Source organism: Callospermophilus lateralis, chromosome 15 (genome assembly GCF_048772815.1).
Source record: "Callospermophilus lateralis isolate mCalLat2 chromosome 15, mCalLat2.hap1, whole genome shotgun sequence".
In the NCBI taxonomy this organism is placed as follows: domain Eukaryota; kingdom Metazoa; phylum Chordata; class Mammalia; order Rodentia; family Sciuridae; genus Callospermophilus; species Callospermophilus lateralis.
This window is the reverse complement of record NC_135319.1, coordinates 83,542,190-83,562,011: the sequence shown is the minus strand read 5'-3', so window position 1 is coordinate 83,562,011 and position 19,822 is coordinate 83,542,190. Positions and strand designations below refer to the sequence as shown.

The following is a 19,822-nucleotide window of genomic DNA, read 5'->3' as shown; positions in this document are numbered from 1 at the left end:
GAATGTGGATTGGTTGGTTAGATAAAGTATCAATTTTGAATTTCCTGAGCTTTACAACAGAACTGTGGTTATATAAAATAACCTAGAAAACATATACTGAAATATTTAGAGATTAAAAAATCTTTGAGTGCAACTTAATGAGTAAAAAAAAAAAATTATGAGAGAAATGATAAAGTCACTGGAGCAAGGTTGCCTGTGTTCTGTGTATTGTTCATGACACTTGTAAGGTTTTTTTTCTTTTTTTTTTTTTTTACTGTAAGTTTAAAATTTTTCCTAAATAATAAATTTGTAAAACCAAATACCCTCTGCTCTTCATTTCAGTGTAATTGTAAAGTTTTTTTTTTTTAATTTACATAAAAATATTTGAAACCCAGAATGGTGTACAAATAATGGTTCACTTTGCCGGGGTCTGCTGGTACCTGATTTTGTAGGTGTTGGCTGGGGTGTGAGGAGACCAGCACCCGCTGATAGCTTCTGAGGGCCATGTGAGTGCTTCAGATGCATTGAAGTCAGTCTTTACCAGGGGAACAGATTTTAGTTGTTTTCAGCGGGGTGGGCTACCTTGTGATAACACCTGAATATGGTCTGTTTTTATATATTGTACCTTTAGCTTTGAAAACTGTATTTCTCTTTTAGCTCAAAATGGAGTTAGTCCTGACTGGGAGAAGAAAGTTATTGAATATTTTAAAGAAAAACTGAAGGAAAATAATGCTCCTAAATGGGTAAGCTTATTGCTGTTTGGGGGAAGAGAGGTTTGGGCAGGCTTCAGTTTATCACAGTGGAAGCCGTAATTCACCTGTAATTTAAAAACATAATGGTCTCTTTTGCAAGCTAATTTGGGGAATTAAATACATTGTGCCTCTAGGTGGCAGTAGCTGACTGTTACTTCCTAGGACAATCTGGTTGTAAGGGCATTTATTATTACCTTTGTTTTATTACCTTCAATTCAAAAGAATCGGCATGTAAGTTCTTTCATCCAGAGTTATGTTGTGTTGACCATTGAGATCATTTAACATCTTGATAGGGCTTGATTGTGTGCATGTGACAATTTGTGTCTGGGTTTTTTGTGTTTATGTGTTTAATGATTTATTGTCAGGATATTTTGATGATTGACTTGATTGTTTTCTTTTAAGGTACCCTCATTGAATGAAGTTCCCCTTCATTATCTGAAACCTAACAGTTTTGTGAAATTTCGTTGCATGATTCAGGATATGTTTGACCCTGAGTTTTACATGGGAGTTTATGAGACGGTTAACCAAAACACAAAAGCACGTGTAGGTATTGCTTTTTTTGTGAAACTTTATACTTAGGATTTGTGGTATGAACTATATTAATATAATACTGTTATCCTTTGTTTTGGGCCATAGGTTCTTCATTTTGGAAAATACAGAGATATAGCAGAATGTGGGGTATGTATCCTTAAGAGATAAAACATTTTTTAATAAGAACTTTTCCCTGAACAGAGAATTCATTATTCCTTTGGTCAGTCTTTAGTTTATTTGACTTGTATATAAATAAGTTCTAAAAAAATCACATGAAAGCCCTGTGAGGTTGCACATACCAGCTATTCAGAAGACAGGCCAGCCTAGGTAACTTGCAGAACCCAGGCTTGAAATAAAAAAGGCTGGGGGTGTGGCTCAGTGATAGAGTGTTCCTGGGCTCAATCCCTAATGCCACCTCAAAAAAAAATTGTGTGAAAATTTTTTGGGGGGGGCTTCGTTTTTCTGATGATCATCATCTTTGTTGTCTTCCCCCACCCTCTTTCTTTCTTTTAAAGATCTCTTGCAAGATAGATTTTTGGGGGTGAGGTGGGTACTGGGGATTGAACCACTCAGGAGCACTTGACCACTGAGCCACACCCCTAGCCCTATTTTGTATTTAGAGACAGGGTCTCACTGAGTTGCTTAGCACCTTGCTTTTTTTTCACCAAGGCTGGCTTTGAACTTGCGATCTTCTTGTCTCGCACTCCAGAGCCACTGGGATAACGGGCGTGCACCACCACACCCAGCAAAAGAGAGCATATTTTAAATAACAAAATTCTTTTTTATGCCCAGTATCTATATATTTAGTTAAGAGGTTACTGATCATGATACTTTTTTTTTTTTTTAAAGTGAAAGATTAGGCTTTGCATTTGCTCAGTTAAATATAATCATCCTCTTTTGCTGGGAGAAAAAAATACTTTTTGTTTCTATGCACTTTTTTCAATTATTCTATTTATTTTTTTAATTTATTTTTGCAGTGCTAGGGATGAAACCCAGGGGCACTCTACTACTGAGCCTCACCTCCAGCCTTTTTTTTTTCCTAAATTTTGAGACCGTATCTAAGTTGCCCAGGCTTACTTCAAATTTACGATCCTCTTGCCTCAATCTCCCTGGTAGCTGGATTTACAGGAATGAGTGACCATGCCCACTTAGCTGTTTACTATTATTTATTTATTTTTGTGCTAGCATCTGACTCATGGTAAGCCCATGGTCTACTGTTGAGCTGCACCCTCAGCTTAAAAATAGCATTGTTTGGGGGTTTGGTTTGTTTTGTTTTTAGTAAACTTAAACTTTTCATTGGAAAGAGGTAATAGAAGCTCTGACATCACTAATGGGGAGAAGAAAGCAGAATATTGGTTGTAATTGTAACGGTTTTGAAGTAGAAATTCACTAGAAAGCCAGTTAAAGGGGGGGGGCCATGGGAAATCTGCAATTTCTTTGTTTCTTTCCATTGACTTTTTATTATTATTTTAGTTGTATATTTTTTACTTATTTATATGTTGTGCTAGATTCGAACCCCTACACCCCCAGTGCCTCACACATGCTAGGCAAGCACACTACCACTGAGCTATAGCCCCAGGCCTGCATTGCTTTTTAAATACAGAAGTGAGTTAAATGTCATTCTGACACCTGTTCAGCATGCCTGGCACAGCTGGGAAGGTTTTAAATTTATTTCATATTTAATAGTGAAAAAGATGATTGGTAGCATGTCAAAATAAATGTCTCCCATAATTTGCTGTATGCGTTTTTATATGTTTCTGTTGCAACCCAGACTTTTGACTGTCAACTATTAAAAAGAAAACAAGGATCACAGGTGGGGATTTAGTGGTTTCCTGATGTGGTTTTCTTGCTATCATTATTATTAGTGTTTGTCTTTTAAATATTCTAAGTGACAGTATTGGGGGATTGACCAGGCAGGTGCCTCTTCAGGAAGTTGAGACCTCTGGAGTTACCTATGTTCTAGGTCTGCTTTATAGACCCAGAATCTTAGTTTTAGATTTAGAAAAGGACTTTTCCATTCCAGGTATCTAACTGTTACTTATCCAGACTTCAAGAGATTTTTTTGATTATTGATGGATTGAATGATTGGTAGGTACTGAGGATTAAACCCAGGGGCACTTTATTTTATTTATTTTTATGTGGTGTTGAGGATCAAACCCAGTACCTACACATAACTAGGAAGTGCTCTACCTCTGGGCCACACCCATAGTCCCCCTTTTTACTTTTTTTTTGAGACAGGGTCTTAACTAAGTCTCTGAGACTGGCCTTGAACTTGCCATTCTCCTGCCTCAGCCTCCCAAGTCATTAGGATTACAGGTGTGTGCCACCATGCCCAGCAAGAGATTGATTTTAAAACCCTAATACCAGGGGCTGGGGATTAGCTCAGTTGGTAGAGTGCTTCCGTCACATTTATCAAGGCCCTGGGTTCAATCCCCAGCAACACACACACACCAAAAAATAAAACCCTAATAATACCAACCTCAGGGGCTGAGGATGTGGCTCAGCAGTAGAGTGCTCTCGCCCAGCACGTGTGAGACCCTGGGTTCGATCCTCTGTACCACATAAAAATAAATAAAATAAAGGTATTACAACTAAAAAATAAAAAAATATTAATATAATAATAATAATAATACCAACCTCAGTAGAATTTGTTTCTGATGGATGCCAGCTCAGTGGGCAGATGTGACAGAATAGCCCTAATTTGGAAGATTACCACAAAAAAAATTATATTAAGCAGAAATACAACTTCCAACAATTATTTGTAGTTATTTGAACTCATTTGAAAGATGGGTTTGTTTAATCTCAAACATGATGAACTTCAGGCCTCCCAGTATCTTATCTTTTAGTGTTTCCAAATGTAAAACTCATGCCAAGTCTAAGGGATCAACTTTATCGATGCTTACCGAATCCTGAGCTTAAGAAGTCCTAACACATGAGACTGGTAAATTAACATACAACTTTCCCCCAGTACATGGTGGTGTGATGTAGCTCAGTAATCCTGGCATCTGGAAATGGGCTGAAGGCCCGTTGAGGCTGTGCCTCTGTGATGCTGCCACATGCTCAGAGGGTTGTTTATGCTCTGCATTTTTCTTTTTCCACACCCAGGATCCAAGGATCTTGTGCATGCTAAGCACGTTTTCTAACACTGAACTGCACCCCTCAGCCCCTGCTTTGTCTTTGAAAGGATTACAAAGGATTAATTTTGTAATCTGAGGGACTATGTTATGGATATGAGGGAGGTGGTGGATTGATTATTGCATTTGAAATGAGTATTAGCTTCCTTTTTAAAAAAGAGAAAAAATGGTAGTTTTGAATTAGTTGCTTATTGATTAACTTTTATGGTAACAATTACTGTGGTTATTAATGAAAACATTGCTAATTTTTTAAAAATTTTGTTATTTGTAAAAATACTTTTGTGTATATCACAGCCTCAACAAGAACTTGATTTAAACTCTCCACGATCTACAACTTTGGAAAGACAGACTTTCTACTGTGTTCCAGTGCCTGGGGAATCTACGTGGGTAAAAGAAATATCCTTTACCTGAACTGTATGCACTGAATGGTTCCTAAATATTTCATTAAATAAAAAGACTATGATTCAGGTTTCTAGTCTTTTTACTAGCTAGCTGGGTAGGGTGGGGGGCAGGGGACGACAAAAAAAAAAAAAAAAAAAAAACACTTTTACTGATTATTTACAAAGTGTGGCTTTATTTTAGTCACATAAAACAACCTAGTATTTATCACTGAGAAATTCTAAAATTACAAATACATTCCTATAATGAAATACTGTTAAAAAGGTGGAGGTAGATTTATAAGTACTGAAAAAATACCATGATAATTAGGTTAAAAATAGTTTCAAATTAGAGTTCTGCTTTTCTTTTTTTTAAAAAAAAATATTATTTTTTAGTTATAGCTGGGCACAATTCCTTTATATTTTTATTTATTTTTATATGGTGCTGAGGATTGAACCCAGGGCCTCACACATGCTAGGTGAGCGCTCTACCAGTGAGTCACAACCCCTACCTGAGTTCTGTTTTTCTTAAGGGAAAACAACATGTTGGTTCTTTGTGTGTGTGTGCGCGCGCGCGGTGCTGGGGATTGAACCCAGGGCGTTGTGCGTTCAAGGCAAGCACTCTACCAACTCAGCCATATCCCCAGCCCCAACGTGTTGGTTCTTTTGAGAGGAGATTGTGAAAACCTAAGTCTCCTTTTTATTTTTGATTATTTATTTATTTATTTATTTTGCACTGATGGGGATCAAGCCTAGGGCCTTCTGCTTGCCCCTCAAGCACTGAGCATCTCCATCTCCTTTGCTTTCCTTATAATGTCTGTGGGATATCCAGCATTGGTCTCTTTCATTCTCAGGAATGTAAGCTTGTTGTAATTATCTGGCAGTACTGGGGATTCAACCCTGAACATTCTGCCTCTGAGCTACATCTCCAGCTCTTTTTACTTTGCAGTGGGGCTTTGCTAAATGGCTATGTCTGGCCTCAAACTTCTGATCCTCCTACCTCGGCCTCACAAAGTAGCTGGGATTGCAGGCATGTGCCATTGCACCTGGCCTTTTCTCTTTTACTATTTTTGATACTGGGGATTGAACTCTGAGGCACTCGACCACTGAGCCACATCCCCAGTTCTTTTTTGCAATTTATTTAGAGACAGGGTCTCATTGAGTTGCTTTGTGCCTTGCTTTTTGCTGAGGCTGGCTTTGAGCTCAGGATCCTCGTGTCTCAATCTTCAGCTGCTGAGATCACAGGTGTGCGCCACCATGCCCCGCTCTCTTTTTCTTGATTAGTTTTGCTAGGGGTTTCTTAAACAACCAGCTCTTTTGTTTTGACTGTTTTCTGTTTCATTGATTTCTACTTGTAGTCCCTTCCTTTTGGTTTTGCTGCAAATTTTGTCTTAGCTTCTTAAAGTAGAATTTGGGGAAATATAAAAATCAGATCATTGATTTTTAGATTTCCCCAAATTAGCAATTACAGCAGTAAACTTATTTAGTCACTGCTTTGGTTGCATCCCATGAATTTTGACTTGTCATTTTTATTGTCATTGAGTTCAGAATGTTTTCTGACTTCTCTGTGATTTCTCCTATGGTCTTTGACCCATTGACAGTGTGTCTGTCCACATTGTCCCCTCCCATCCTTTGTTTTATCATGTCTTTCCTTTGTACTTAAATTAAAGAACCCATGTTACTGTTCTTGCCTTAAGCAGTTGTTAGCTGGTTGTGATGGTGCACACCTATAAGCCCAGCCACTTTGGAGGCTGAGGCAGGGGAATTACAACTTGTGAGACCCTGTCTCAAAATAAAATTAGAAGGACTGGGCTGTAGCTTAGTATTAAAATGTACCTGGGTTCAGTCTTCAGAGCCAAACCAAACCACACAAAACAGAACAAAAAAGCAGTCATCTTCTACAAAAATTGAGAAAATACATCTTTTATTTGTGAACACATTACCATTTCCATCCCCCTCTATCTCTTTTTTTAATGTAGAATCCTTTCCCTTAGTTTTTACCCTTCTTTTTCTTAGAACAGATATGTTCATGGTGAGTTTTTTTCAGTTCCTAATCAACTGAAAAAGTCTTTATTTCAGCTTCATTGTTGGAGCATATTGTCACCCGATATAGAGTTCTTGATTGACATGCATTTCCCCTCTGCAGTGTCTTAATGATTCTGCACCATTGTCTCTTGGCCTCTGTTATTTTCTGATGAAAGGTTAGTCATTCTTACAGTTCTCCTTGTGTGATATGTCTTTTGTTTTTCTCTGGCAGCTTCAAATATCCTCTCTGTGGTTTTCAGCACTTTAACTGTGATGTATGTGAATGTTTTATGTGTTTCTCTTGTTGAGTTTTGTTGAACTTTTTGGCTCTGTGGGTTGATACTTTTCAGAATGTTTGGGGAAGTTTTTCAGTCATCATTTCTCATATTATTCCTGTCCCAGTCTCTCAGTGTTTCTGGAACTTGAGGCACATGATTATTTGACTCCTTGGAATCTTGTACAGGTGACTTGGGGCTCTGTTCACTTTTGACCCCCCACCCTGCTTGTTTTGGGGATAACGCCCAGGCTCTTGAGTATGCTAATAAGTCCTCTGTTACTGATTCCCCTATTTGTCTATTAAGCTTTTTCCTTTTTTTTTTTTTTTTTTTTACTGCAGTTTGGACAGTTACTATTGACTTGTGATCAAGGTCACCCACTTTTTCTCTTATATACAATCTCATGTCAAATCCATTCAGGTTTGTTTTTCATTTCAGGTATTTTATTTTATGGTTGTAGATTTTTCAGATTGTTTTTAGTTTGTCTGATAATATTTCTCTTCTGTTTACTTTTTTTTAATCTACCTTTGATTTATTTTCTTATTTAGTTACTAAGGATTGAACCCAGGGGCACTGAACCACTGAGCCACATCCCCACCCCCCTTTTTTTAATATTTTATTTAGAGACAGGATCTCACTGAATTGCTTAGCACTTTCATAAGTTGCTGAGGCTGTCTTTTTTTTTTTTTTTTTTTTTTTTTGAGAGAGAGAGAGAGAATTTTTTAATATTTATTTTTCAGTTTTAGGTGGACACAACATCTTTATTTATTTTTATGTGGTGCTGAGGATCGAACCCAGCGCCCTGCGCATTCAGGCAAGTGTGTTACCGCTTGAGCCACATCCCCAGCCCTGCTAAGGCTGCTTTGAACTTGCAATCCTCTTTCCTCAGCTTCCTGAGCCACTGGAATTACATGCACCACTGTGCCCAGCTTCTTTTTATTTTTTATTTTGTGACAAGTTCTCACTAAGTTGCTTAGGGCCTCACTGAAGCCAGCCTCAAACTTGATGTCCTCCTGCCTTGGCCTCCTGATAAGTTGCTGGTATTTCACACCTAGCCTGTCTTTGGTTTTCAAATTGTGAGTTATAATTGTGTTGTAGTACCCTGTCTGCTAATTCTAATATCCAGGTGTTCTCTTTGTTTCTGTTAGCTGGTTTTGCTCCTTCTTATAGGTCCCATTTCCCTGCTTCTTCACATATATAAGGATGTCTTAGTTCTTACTGTAGATTGTAAAGAATTCAGTCTTCTGTCTTTAAAATTCACATTTGTTTCTGACAGGGAACTTACTAGATGGCTTTGATCTTTTGAAGGCATGATTTTGGGATTTACTAAAGTGGGCATAGAGCAGCCCTTGGTGGGTGGACATAGTTCTTACTCATGAGGTGTGCCATTTCTAGGTCTCTGAAGGTCTGAGATGTTCAGTTCAGAAAGGTCCAATTCTAGTACTTTCAGAGTCCCCATTAATTTTTGGCCAACCAGCAGCTGTTATCTGCACGGCCTTGAGGAATCTTGACTCAGGATATCCAGCCAGAGGTACAGATTTTCCATCTGCACAGATTTCTGCACCTCTGTCTGCAGCTGCTTCCTGTCTAGTACTTTCTGTGAATTCTAGTTGTTTCAGTAGCCCTGAGCGATGTGCTCTGTTTCTTCTGCCTGGCCAGTATGGGGCCTCCAGGCCTCTTTGCTGCAGTTAGGGAGGTGTCTCCCACGGAGAGCTCCAGAATGGGGGCTTTTCCTGTTGCACATCTCCCCATTCAAGCATTGTAGCCCATGACCCTGTTTTTCAGTGGCTGAAAATGGTCACTTCACTTACTTTGTCCAGTTTGATGGTTTTTTCCAGCAAGGGTGGGGGGCATAAGGTATACCTGTTCACTTTCATGACCCAAACTGGAAGACTAGCCTCCTTTAAAAAATATTTCATTTTTACGGAATTACCAAACCACTAATCTTTCATTAATCATATAATTAGCATAATTTAGCATCGCTCCGCTCATGGTTCTTAACTATTCATTTAACGCCTATGTCAATGCAAACCAAGCTCGTGTCAGCCCCTCAACATCCTACACTCCCAGTCGTCATAAGAGGAGTTATGAAGATGATGAAGATATGGACCTACAGCCTCATAAACAGAAAGACCAGCATGCAGGTGCCAGACAAGCAGGTAGTGTGTGCCAGGAGGCTTGCCATAGACTTCTGTTCTCTTGCAGGAGACTCATTTTCTTAATTAATTATTGTATAACATGCTTATAGATTTAAGAGCTGGTAATGGTGTGGCAACTCTGCTTCATTCACATTTGTATTATAGACAGGTTTGGATCTGGGATGAAACTCAGTGGCAAGGCCCTTGCCCAGTGTGTAGGAGAGTTGATACAGTACTCTTTGCTTAAACCATGCTTCGTAATTGAGCAATTAGGCATCACCTAGTGAGAAGCAGCTGCTTTAATGTACATTTCAGAGTCTCAAGTGGTTAGCTAGAAAAGATCTTCTATCTTTTTTCATTTTTATTTTTATCCCAACTCTTAAATAATATGGAAGTTTAGTACTTTACCCTATTTTTTTTCTATATCTGAAACCTTTTTTTTTTTCATATTCTTTTTGGTACTTTAATTTTATAAGATTAAAAATATCAAAGGAAAAATATGAAAATGTGGTAATACTAAATATTACATGAATTTGCATTGGTTTATTTCTTAAAACACACTTAAAACATGGTTACTTTTGATTAAAATAAGGAGACCAAAGTTGGCATTTTCTTAATGATTAGAGAATTCCAGAATCCCTACATACCATTATTGATCTCAATCCCAGCTTTCATGAACAGTGGCTTTCTTTAACAAAGCAGGTAAATAGTTTGTCTATAGGTCTCCTTTTTGTATGTTCACTTCCCTTTTGCACCTTTAATCAGTGAAAATTAAAGGGAGAAGAGAAAACAAATGAGTCTGATTGCAAAATTGGGTTGAGAGAGCAAATTTAATCATCAGGGTAAACAGATGCACTAATGAACTTCATTTAAGTTACTTTACCTTATGAACTCATGTTTGTGAATTGCATTAATGCTGACATATTTTAATGTTGTAAGATAGAATTGTGAATGTACAAATGTGGGAGTATTCTTTATCTACCCCAGAGTTTATGCAAATTACTGGTGTATTGAAATAGTACGAGATGTGAAAGTGTAGAGCCGGGCGCACTTGTAAGAAATACCACAGAGGTCTCTTACACCCTCAGTGGGTAACATCTTGCATGGACCTAGGTCTGGTCTATCAAGCTAGTTTGGAACTCACATTTTTGCATGTGCTTATTTATGTATGTCTAGTTCTGTTTGTATTACCACGTGTAGATTGTGGTTTCTGCAACAGTGGAGATACACGAGGGTTTATTACCCAGCTCTCTCCTCTTGCCTCTTAATGACCAACCCTGCCACCTCCCCACAGTTCCCTAACCCTTGGTAACCATTAATTTGCTTTCCTCCTCTACAGTTTTGGCATTATAAGAACATCATATAAATGGAATCAAGTATTATATAAACTCTGTGGATTGGCTTTTTCCATTCAGCATGATTCCCTTAAAATCCATAAAAGTCGTTACATGTGTCAGTAGTTTATTCCTTTTTTATTGCTGAATGGTATTCTGTGGTATGACAGGTGTCATTTTGATTCTGATTATTTATCAGCCTTAATGTGAACTATTCAGAAGTATCTTTTAATGATCTGTATATTCCCAGTAATTAGTCTGATTCTTGCATAAGGGATATTAATAAATATATAGTAAATGGATTTATTGCTGTTTGATTGTAATAGAAAAGAAGTGTGTTCTCCCAAAGAGTTCTATTGTAAGTAGAGTGTGTTCTTGGATCAGACGTGTCAGAGTAGCCATATTGAACATAAACTTCTTAAAGTGCTTACGTGAGATTGGGTGGGAGCAATTGATTGCCATTTTATGGTAGGAAAAGAATTTAAAATTTAAAATTTAAAATTTCTTGTTCTATATTTTGGCATTTTTTTTAAAACCATGTAGCAGCTTGAGCCTTTTGAGCTGAAGAATATCATTATCAACTTAAGAGGCACTCTGGAATGTTCTTTTTCGCCAGTAGGCTTTAGCAATGACTAAGTGCAATGTGTTCTTTGAACTTAGGGAGTGCTGGCGGCCTTCAGTGGTGTGGAGAACCAAAGCGTTTAGAAACAGAAGCTTCTACCGGGCAGCAGCTGAGCTCCCTCAACTTCTCTTCCCCTTTTGATCTGAATTTCCCACTGCCAGGAGAGAAGGGCCCTGCCTGCCTTGTAAAGGTAATGAAGTCCTGACGGTGACCGGTGGGTTATATGTCTCAAAGTTGAAATGGAAACCTCTTGGCATTTATGTGTGTTTTACTGCTATAATAAATGACAGTAAACCTGAGAGACCTGTGGTGACAGAACCTTATTATTTTAGGGGTTTGGATCAGAAGTCTAATGTGCGTCTCACTGGGGTTAATTCCTTTCTCAAGGCTCTAGAGCAGCATCTGGGAATGAGTTTGGTTTTTGCCTTATCCAGCTTCTAGAGGAGGCTGCACCCTTGGCCAGGGCCCTTTGAAGCTCCATCTTGAAGCCAGCAATAACACACCTGCCTGTTCTCAGCCACATCTCTATCTGACCATTAGCCAGAACATCCCCTTCTTAAGGACTTATGTGGTAGCACTGGGCCCACCCTCGTACTCCAGGGTAATCTCCCCATGTCGAGGTCTTCAGTCACACTGACAAGCCCCTCTTGCGAATACGGTAACATTGACAAGGACTAGGTCACCAAGTCTTTGAGGAGCCATTATTATGGCTACCACAGCATTCTCAACAATCAAAAGCAAAAGTGGAACAACTTTTTAATTTATGTCTACTTCCTTCCTAGTGTTATTTCTAGTATGATATCTATTTCATTTTTGCCCTTTTTTCTTTTCATATTAAAACCCATTTCTCACGTATATTTAAAACAGAAGAAAAAACATTAAAAATTTGTTTGGTCTTGCTTATTCTGGTTTTTTGAAACTGATAGGTAAACAAGAGTTAAGAAGTTCAGAAATGATCACTGAGAATCTCCATTTGTTTTCCTTGTGGCTTTAACTTAAATGGCTCTTCAGTCACAGTGCTGGGGCTGAAATTACCACATTCTCCCTTGCATCCCGCCTTACAATGGGAGACTTTGACAAAAGCCCCTTTCAACAGACGGTTTTAAAGTTTGTTGTTGTTGTGAAACATCCGGTGGTCATGCTGTGTTTTGTATTAATCCCCTAAATGGTGCATGGGTTCTGAGGAAGCCTAACACTGACCATCCTGGAGCTCTGGGTTGGTTTTCCTGCTCGCTGGTGGATTTTGAGATGACGTGTGCCCTAGCTCCCGTTCTGGGCAGCCCTTTCTGTGAAGGATGTCTTGTTGAAACAGTACTGGTTGGGCTGGGTTTTTACCTTGCTGACTAGCTGTGACTGCAGGCCAGTACCTTGCCCTCTTGGTCTCCTCTGTGAAGTGCATGGGTCCCTCCTGGGCCCAAGGCTCTGGGGCCCTGGACCTACAGCGGCAGTACTGTCTGGGCTGCCCGTGTGGGCTCTGATGGCGTGTCTCCTGTGGTTGCTGTAGGTCTACGAAGACTGGGAGGGCTTCAAAGTGAACGACGTCCTCGAGTTGTATGGCGTGCTCTCTGTGGATCCTGTGCTGAGCATACTGGGTAACGATGAGAGGCGAGTCCGTTTTCTCTGTTTTGTGCATCAGTTTTTGTTTTGGGATTTTTTTTTTTTTTATATTTGTTTTTTACTTGTAGTTGGACATAATACCTTTGTTTTATTTATTTTTTTTATATGGTGCTGAGGATCGAACCGAGAGTCTCACACACGCGAGGCGGGCACTCTGCCGCTGAGCCACAACCATAGCCCCTTGTGCATCAGTTTTTATTCTGATATAATCTCACACATGCAGAAAAGTGGCAGGATAGTTAGGAGAACTCCCTCATGCCCTCTACCCAGTCTTACCGGTTCTCAGTGCTCCGGCCCTGTGCGCTTTGCCACTCATTCATGCTTTGTGTACACACATTTGGAGAACATGTGTCGATAAATTGTAGACATCAACTTTTTGTTGTTGTTTGGCACTAATTTGTATTAGGTATTGAATTTTGGGAGCTCTGCCACTGAGCTTCAACCCCCATCCTTCTAAAATTTTGAGACAGGGTCTCACTGACTTGCCCAGGCTGGCCTCAGACTCACGATCTTCCTGCCTCAGCATCCCAAGTAGCTAGTAAGAGTTTTATTTTAGAATGAGTCTGTGTTGTCGCAGTTGTGTTCTAAAGTTCCTCATTTAACTTCTCTCCCCTTCACTGTGATTCCATGATTCATTTCACATAGGTTCATTTGTGTCTGATTGTTTCAGCTAAGTTTTTTCCTCCGTCCTTACTGTTTTGATTAAAAAAAAAAGGAACGTTGACGTTAACAAATCAGAACATCTCAGGATGCTGTTCCTGCCATCCCCGTCACATCCCTGTTCCACCCAGTGGGTTTATCCTTCTGATATTTCTTTTTCACAAAAATAGGTAGATATTTGTATTTTTTTTATCAGCCCTTTTTTCTTCCATAAAAGGAAGCAAACGTGTATTAAATCATTTGTACTTTTAATTTTTCTCATTTAACAAAATGTAGTAGAAATCCACATCTTCCTTATTATTATTATTTTTTTAAAATATTTTTTTAGTTGCCAATGGAGTTTTTACTTTGTTTATATGTGGTGCTGAGGATCAAACCCAGGGCCTCATGCATACCAGGCAAGCACTCAACCACTGAGCCACAACCCAGTCCCTCATTATTTTTTCTTTTACTGTTTCCCAAAGAGAGGACTACTGTTCCCTGGATACAGTAGAGTTCTCTTGTTGAAGACTAGATATTTATCATGGTCTGCAAAGGAAGAACTTACATTTTTCATACTAGATAAAAATGTTGCAAAGCACATTTTAAATAACGTAAAAGTAAATCTAATAATCTCTTAGTAACAGTCCCTAAAATTGCTTATCTTGACTATTTATGGCTATGAATACTTTCCTCCTGAATTATTGCTTAGCTTAGAAGTGGGAGCACAGGCTGGGACAAATAGCAGGGTTAGAATCCTCTTTGGCCACTCAGTGACAGTGCAACCTTGAGCTTGGTTTCCTCACTGCAAATTAGGGTAGCTGTGAGCTTTTCGTGAATTTGTGTGCACAGTGTCGAATGAATATTGTGTATTATGTAGTATGTGTTAGAATAGTCAAAGATTTTAAAACATTTTAGTCATTTATTTCAATCTCACAATCAATTCATTATATACTAATTTATTTAGCAAATCTGAAAAATGCATGTCATCTTAATGGCTTTTCTACTCAATATTCAAGGAAGATATCAGGTAAGAATAAAATTTAGCAAAGACAAATAGCAAGGTAGAGACAAATGATTCTCTATACACTGAAAAAGAGCTATTGCATGACTTTTGAGAAAAAGACTCCAGTTTGGAGATATGCGATGAAGTACTTGATATCTCAGTTGGTAGTTCCAGAATGAGTGTGTGTGTCAAAATAACCTTATGAATGACATTCTGTAGCCCATTGATGGCAGTGCTAGTGACAGCATGTCGAGTGGAAACCGTCAGTTATGAAGAATGGAATAAGTTTATTCTATCAAACTGGCCTGAAATCTCTGTGGGGAAACTTTTGAGAATGAGGATCCACTTTCTGCTGTCTCAGGAGAGATACAGGGAGAAGTAGTCTTGGCTTGAATTCTAATTTTGCCTTCAAATATGCACATTACATTCACACCTTTGCAACTGGTGTCTAATACAGGGATGCTTCTGCATTGCTGGACCCTATGGAGTGCACAGACACAGCAGAGGAGCAGAGGGTACACAGTCCTCCTGCCTCCTTGGTGCCAAGAATTCATGTGATTTTAGCCCAGAAGCTGCAGCACATCAATCCGTTGTTACCTGCCTGCCTTAACAAAGAGGAGAGCAGAACCTGTAAGTGTAAGTGAGCCAGACTCTTCTCTCCTAGGTCCAGAGCTGCCTATGGCTTACACTCGAGAGTGGTGCTGAGTTAGTTCCTCCTCCATCAGAATAGGTGTTTCCTGTAATGTCTGTACTGGGCCCCGTTCTCCTCATGTTAATTCTCTTATCAAGGGGGAGAGAAAGAGGGTGCAAGCTGTCAGTGTCCCAGGAGCACCCTCATTTGTCACTGAGCGGCCAGTGTTCAGGTGCACACCAATTACCTGCTGAGCACAGCTCATTTGCCCCGAGACGCCCGGAGGAGCTGGTGTGTGCTCTGAGTGGCTTTTCTTCCTCCTGCAGTTGTGTCGGCCTTCATGTCCGAGTTGTCTCCAGTCAGAGCAGAGCTGCTTGGGTTCCTCACACACGCGCTGCTGGGGGATAGCCTGGCTGCCGAGTACCTTATACTGCACCTCATCTCTACAGTGTAAGTGCCGTCTGTATTCTTGGTGGGTATTGAGGGCATTTCAGTGTGGTGTAGCCAGTGGAAAAGGTCGGGAAGGTTCTGGTGTAACTTATTAGGCTTCACATCTGGTGGTTTTCATTTGTTCAGTGTTAACAAGAGTTAGGCCAATTCTTTGTTCACTTCAATTTTTTGATTATGTCCCCTCAATGTTAGAGCCAAAATCAAATAAAGGGCCTGGCTGATGAGTAAAATGAGCTGCTTCTTCTTTTTTTTTTTTCCTTTTTCCTTTTCTTTTTCTTTTTTTGCAGTGCTAGGGATTGAACCCAGGGCCAGAACATGCTAGACTACTGAGCTGAATCCCAGCCACGTTTTACATTCTGAATTCTGTTTGCACATCCCGAGGCTTTGCTTCTAAAAGACAGTCAACAAGTTACATCATGTGCACATTTTAATTTATACATTGACATTAGCCTCACCCTTTGACTCCACTTTGTTTTCTGATTTCAAAAATAATGTGCTCCTTCAATAAGTTCCAGGAACTTGAAGAAAATAGCAGTCATCTGTTATCTCACCACTGGGAGATAATCTCAGGTACCACTGTGGTACTTATGCATGTCTTTATGTATATATATGTACATTATATATACCAATGTAGTTTTCAGTTATACCCATATGTTGCCTTTTAGCATTTAATACATATCAAACATTTTCCCATTATAATTCTTCATGAACTTTTTAATGGCTGCACACTGGTTCATTATACAGTTGTGCTGTACTGTAAACATCTCCTAGTTTTTCTCTGTGATAAACCACAACATTGTAGTAAACAGCTTGGTGCCATGATTCGTACTTTCCTCTGGTGGGATATAAGATAGTGGTACGTAATGACTGAGAGCTCAGACATTGGAAGCAAACTGCCTGATTTTGAATCTCGGCTCTATCAGTTTCTGACTAGACGAGCCTGTTACAGGTTAAATATCTCTAATCCCCAAACTGGAAATAATCCCAGCTCTGAAACTTTTTGAGCACCACTGGGCTCTGTTTCAGATTATGGAGCATTATGGATTTTGGATTTCAGATTATCGATGCTTACCCAGTAAAGTCTGTGCAAATATTCTAAAATCTGAAGTATTTTGGGTCTCGCATATTTTGAATAACATTCCAACTATACAAGTTCTGTGTCTCAAGATTTCTCATCTGTAAAACAAAAATAATAAAACCTATCTCAGAATGTTTGGAAATGAAATGAGTAAGTGTATAAGCTCTTAGAATAATATTGGCTATTAATTTTATTTGCAGTTATTCTGGTAGATCAAATAGATAGACAAATTCCAGCTGCTTGAGGCTGAGGCAGGAGGATTATAAGTTTGAGGGTTAGCCTGGAAACCCTACTAAGACCCTGTCTCAAAATAAAAAAGAAGGGACAGGTGTATAGTGCAGAGGTAGAGTGCTCCTGGGTTCAATCCCCAGTACCACACACCAAAAAAAAAAAAAAAAAGAAAAAGCTAGCCTGAATATTATTCTATATTTTTAATGATAACAGTAAGCTAATTTTTATTTGCTTTTTAATGAAATCAGGAAGTCACTTCAGTATCTCATTTATTGATTTATTTTTCTTTCTTTCTTTTTTTTTTCTTTTTTCTTTTTTTTTTTTCCCTAGATATACAAGAAGAGATGTTCTTCCACTAGGAAAATTTACAGTTAACTTGAGTGGTTGCCCACGGAATAGTACCTTCACAGAACACTTATATCGAATTATTCAACATCTTGTTCCAGCAGTAAGATCAATATAAATACTCATCATAAACATAAAGCACACCAAAAATCCTTCTCATTGTCTTCCATTCAACCCACATACCAAAATTTGAGATTTTAGTAGCTGTCACTTAAGGGGAAACAAAGCCTGCCAAGTTACATGATTGAAAGCATGCTCTCTCTCCTAAACGTCCCACATTTCTTGCGTTAGCACAAATTTCTGTAAGTCTAACAAGTCACACAATCCCAGTAACTCTTAAAATTGTACTCTCAGTCAATGCCAATTTGTGCAATTTGGTATCCTTTGCATTAAAATCTTTAATCTAAATAAGCTCTAAATTATAGGAACCTCCTCCTTTTAGCTAAGGTAATTAAAAAAAAAAAAAAGACCTTCATCTTCATTGCCCCAGTTTCAATTGTTATTTGGGAAGCTGAGCTTTCTTTACTTGCCAGGTGATCTGGAGTACAGTATTTGTGTGTGTAAGGATCTTGGGAAAGGGGAATTGCATCTGACACAGCATGTGATAGAAAATACTGATCCCCTCTTGCTTTGGGAATATAAGAGTTTGGTCTGGATCAGTCACCGAACCAGTTTATTGTGTCTGAGTGCTAGCATTTTTGCAGATCCTTAAGGAGCAGTGACCAGAATAGATGAGCCTTTCTCCCTCTGATAAAGTCGTAAGATGCAGAGAGCTATTTTATGTTGGGTGCATTTATCATTAATTTCCCACATTTTAGAAGTAAAATTGAAAATGTTAAAATAATAATTACATACAAACGTGTTTTTGTAAAAATAACTTTTCCCAAATTAAAAAAAGAAAAAGTAGTAAAAATGACCTTTTTCTACATTTTTGCTAATCTCTTTAATATCTAAATTAATAGGAGATCCCTAGATTTTTTTGTCTTTGCATTAAGTCTGTTATAATGTGATGTTTTGAATCTTTTTTTTTTTTTTTTTTGAAGGGTAGTTAGAATGTGTAATTTTATGTGCTGCAGTGAAATTCATTAGTCTTAATCTTGTACATTGAAAATATCTGGGTAAAAATCATAATTTTTATCTCATAGGCCCCATTAGAGAGTCTTGGCAATTCCCTAGGTTCTGTACCACTTTGTGGGTGTGGGTGTGTTTGTGTATCATTGGGAGTTGAACCCAGAACAGAGGCCCTCTACCACTGCACCACACCCCCCATTTTTTTTTTTGTTTTGAGATAGGATCTTTCTAATCGCCCAGGCTGGCCTCAAATTTTAGATCTTCCTGCCTCAGCCACCCAAGTTGCTGCTGGAATTACAGGTGTGAGCCATGGCACCCAGCTCTCTGTACCACTTTTCAGTAATTACTGAAATAGATCCCTTGCCCTCATGGAGCTTCAATTTTTGTGGTGAAAGACCAACAAATAAATTAATCCATGGTATGTCATTTATGTGCCCTATAGAATAAAGCCCCAGGAGGAGGAGACAGAGTCCTGGTAGTGGCCCAGGACAGAACTGCCAACATTCATAGCATGGGCAGGAAAAGCCTAGCTCCCGGGACGCCTCCTGACAGAACTACAGAAGTACAGTGACAGACCTGGGGGCTGCTCAGGGAAATGTCACCCTGTGCAGAGAACAGATTCAGAGCCACCAAGGAGCGTGTGCTTGTCAGTGTGAGGAATGCCAGCATGGAATGAGCCCTGGGGAAACCGAGAGGCAACCTGAGGCCACTCAGCTGGGAGGCCAAGGTTTAAGTAACACATACGGAGGGCAAGAGTGAGCATCCTTGCATGTTATCAGAGGAAAGTGCTGTAGGTTCCAATGTGGTGTGAGCTTTCCCCTTCGTATTCTCTTCCTGCACCACTTTGGAGGGCATTTGCTTTTTCACTTTACCACATCCCATCACCTCCTATATCTAGAAGTACTTCCTGCACACTTGGCTATTTATGGTCTTATGTAGCTTTCACTGTAGGTTATGCGAGAATGGCCTGCCTGTGCTCTGCAGAGCCAAGCCTGGCTCCCCACCCCACCATACCACATATGCTGCTTCTCAGGCTGAGTCTAGAAGAGTGAAGTGCATTGAGGGCAGGGCCAAGGGGCACTGGGAGTGCTGTGGGCTGAGCATAAAGGCAGTGTCCAGGGCTTGGTGGATTCCGTGCTCTGGCAGACTTGGGGCAACAGCGGTGAGCTCTGCAGCACCAAGATGGTTCAGTGTGCTCTGCTCCTTGAATTTTCTTTCAGCACTTCGTTCAAAAGTGTCTGCAGTAGTCGATGCTCCAAAGAGCATAGTGAAAAATGATGAGCTTTTCTCTCCCTTTCTTGAAGCATAAAATACTTTGTTTTGCTAGCTTGTGTTATGGGAAGAAGTCAGTTGTCTACCATTTGTCACCGACAGAATAGAACTGATTCTTTAAGACTATTGATTAAGACATTTGAGAATAAAGCTGCTTCCAGAGTGAGTGAAAATCTAACACAGGAAATAGCTGTATCTGTGTGTCTCAGAGTTCTGGAGGTCATGTCATTCTCCCTTAGAAATATGTAAGATCATTCTATCTGAAAAAGTTTTTTGACTCCAAATACATGCTTTCTTACAACAGGAAACTTCAAT

General features: G+C 39.3%; 1 protein-coding gene across 3 annotated transcripts in view; it reads left to right on the top strand.

Annotated features, from left to right (window-relative positions):
• Mcmbp (minichromosome maintenance complex binding protein) overlaps positions 1-19,822 on the top strand; it is a 39,108-nt gene that overhangs the window by 11,298 nt on the left and 7,988 nt on the right. For 2 of the 3 annotated variants that reach the window (XM_076834558.1, XM_076834560.1), the window contains 10 exons: positions 637-722; positions 1,134-1,274; positions 1,368-1,409; positions 4,691-4,792; positions 9,088-9,232; positions 11,206-11,357; positions 12,672-12,772; positions 14,887-15,065; positions 15,387-15,510; positions 17,150-17,267. In XM_076834558.1, coding sequence (XP_076690673.1) covers positions 637-722; positions 1,134-1,274; positions 1,368-1,409; positions 4,691-4,792; positions 9,088-9,232; positions 11,206-11,357; positions 12,672-12,772; positions 14,887-15,065; positions 15,387-15,510; positions 17,150-17,267 — 1,190 coding nt within the window. The remainder of the gene's footprint in view (positions 1-636; positions 723-1,133; positions 1,275-1,367; positions 1,410-4,690; positions 4,793-9,087; positions 9,233-11,205; positions 11,358-12,671; positions 12,773-14,886; positions 15,066-15,386; positions 15,511-17,149; positions 17,268-19,822) is intronic. The other variant, XM_076834559.1, reaches the window with a different exon arrangement.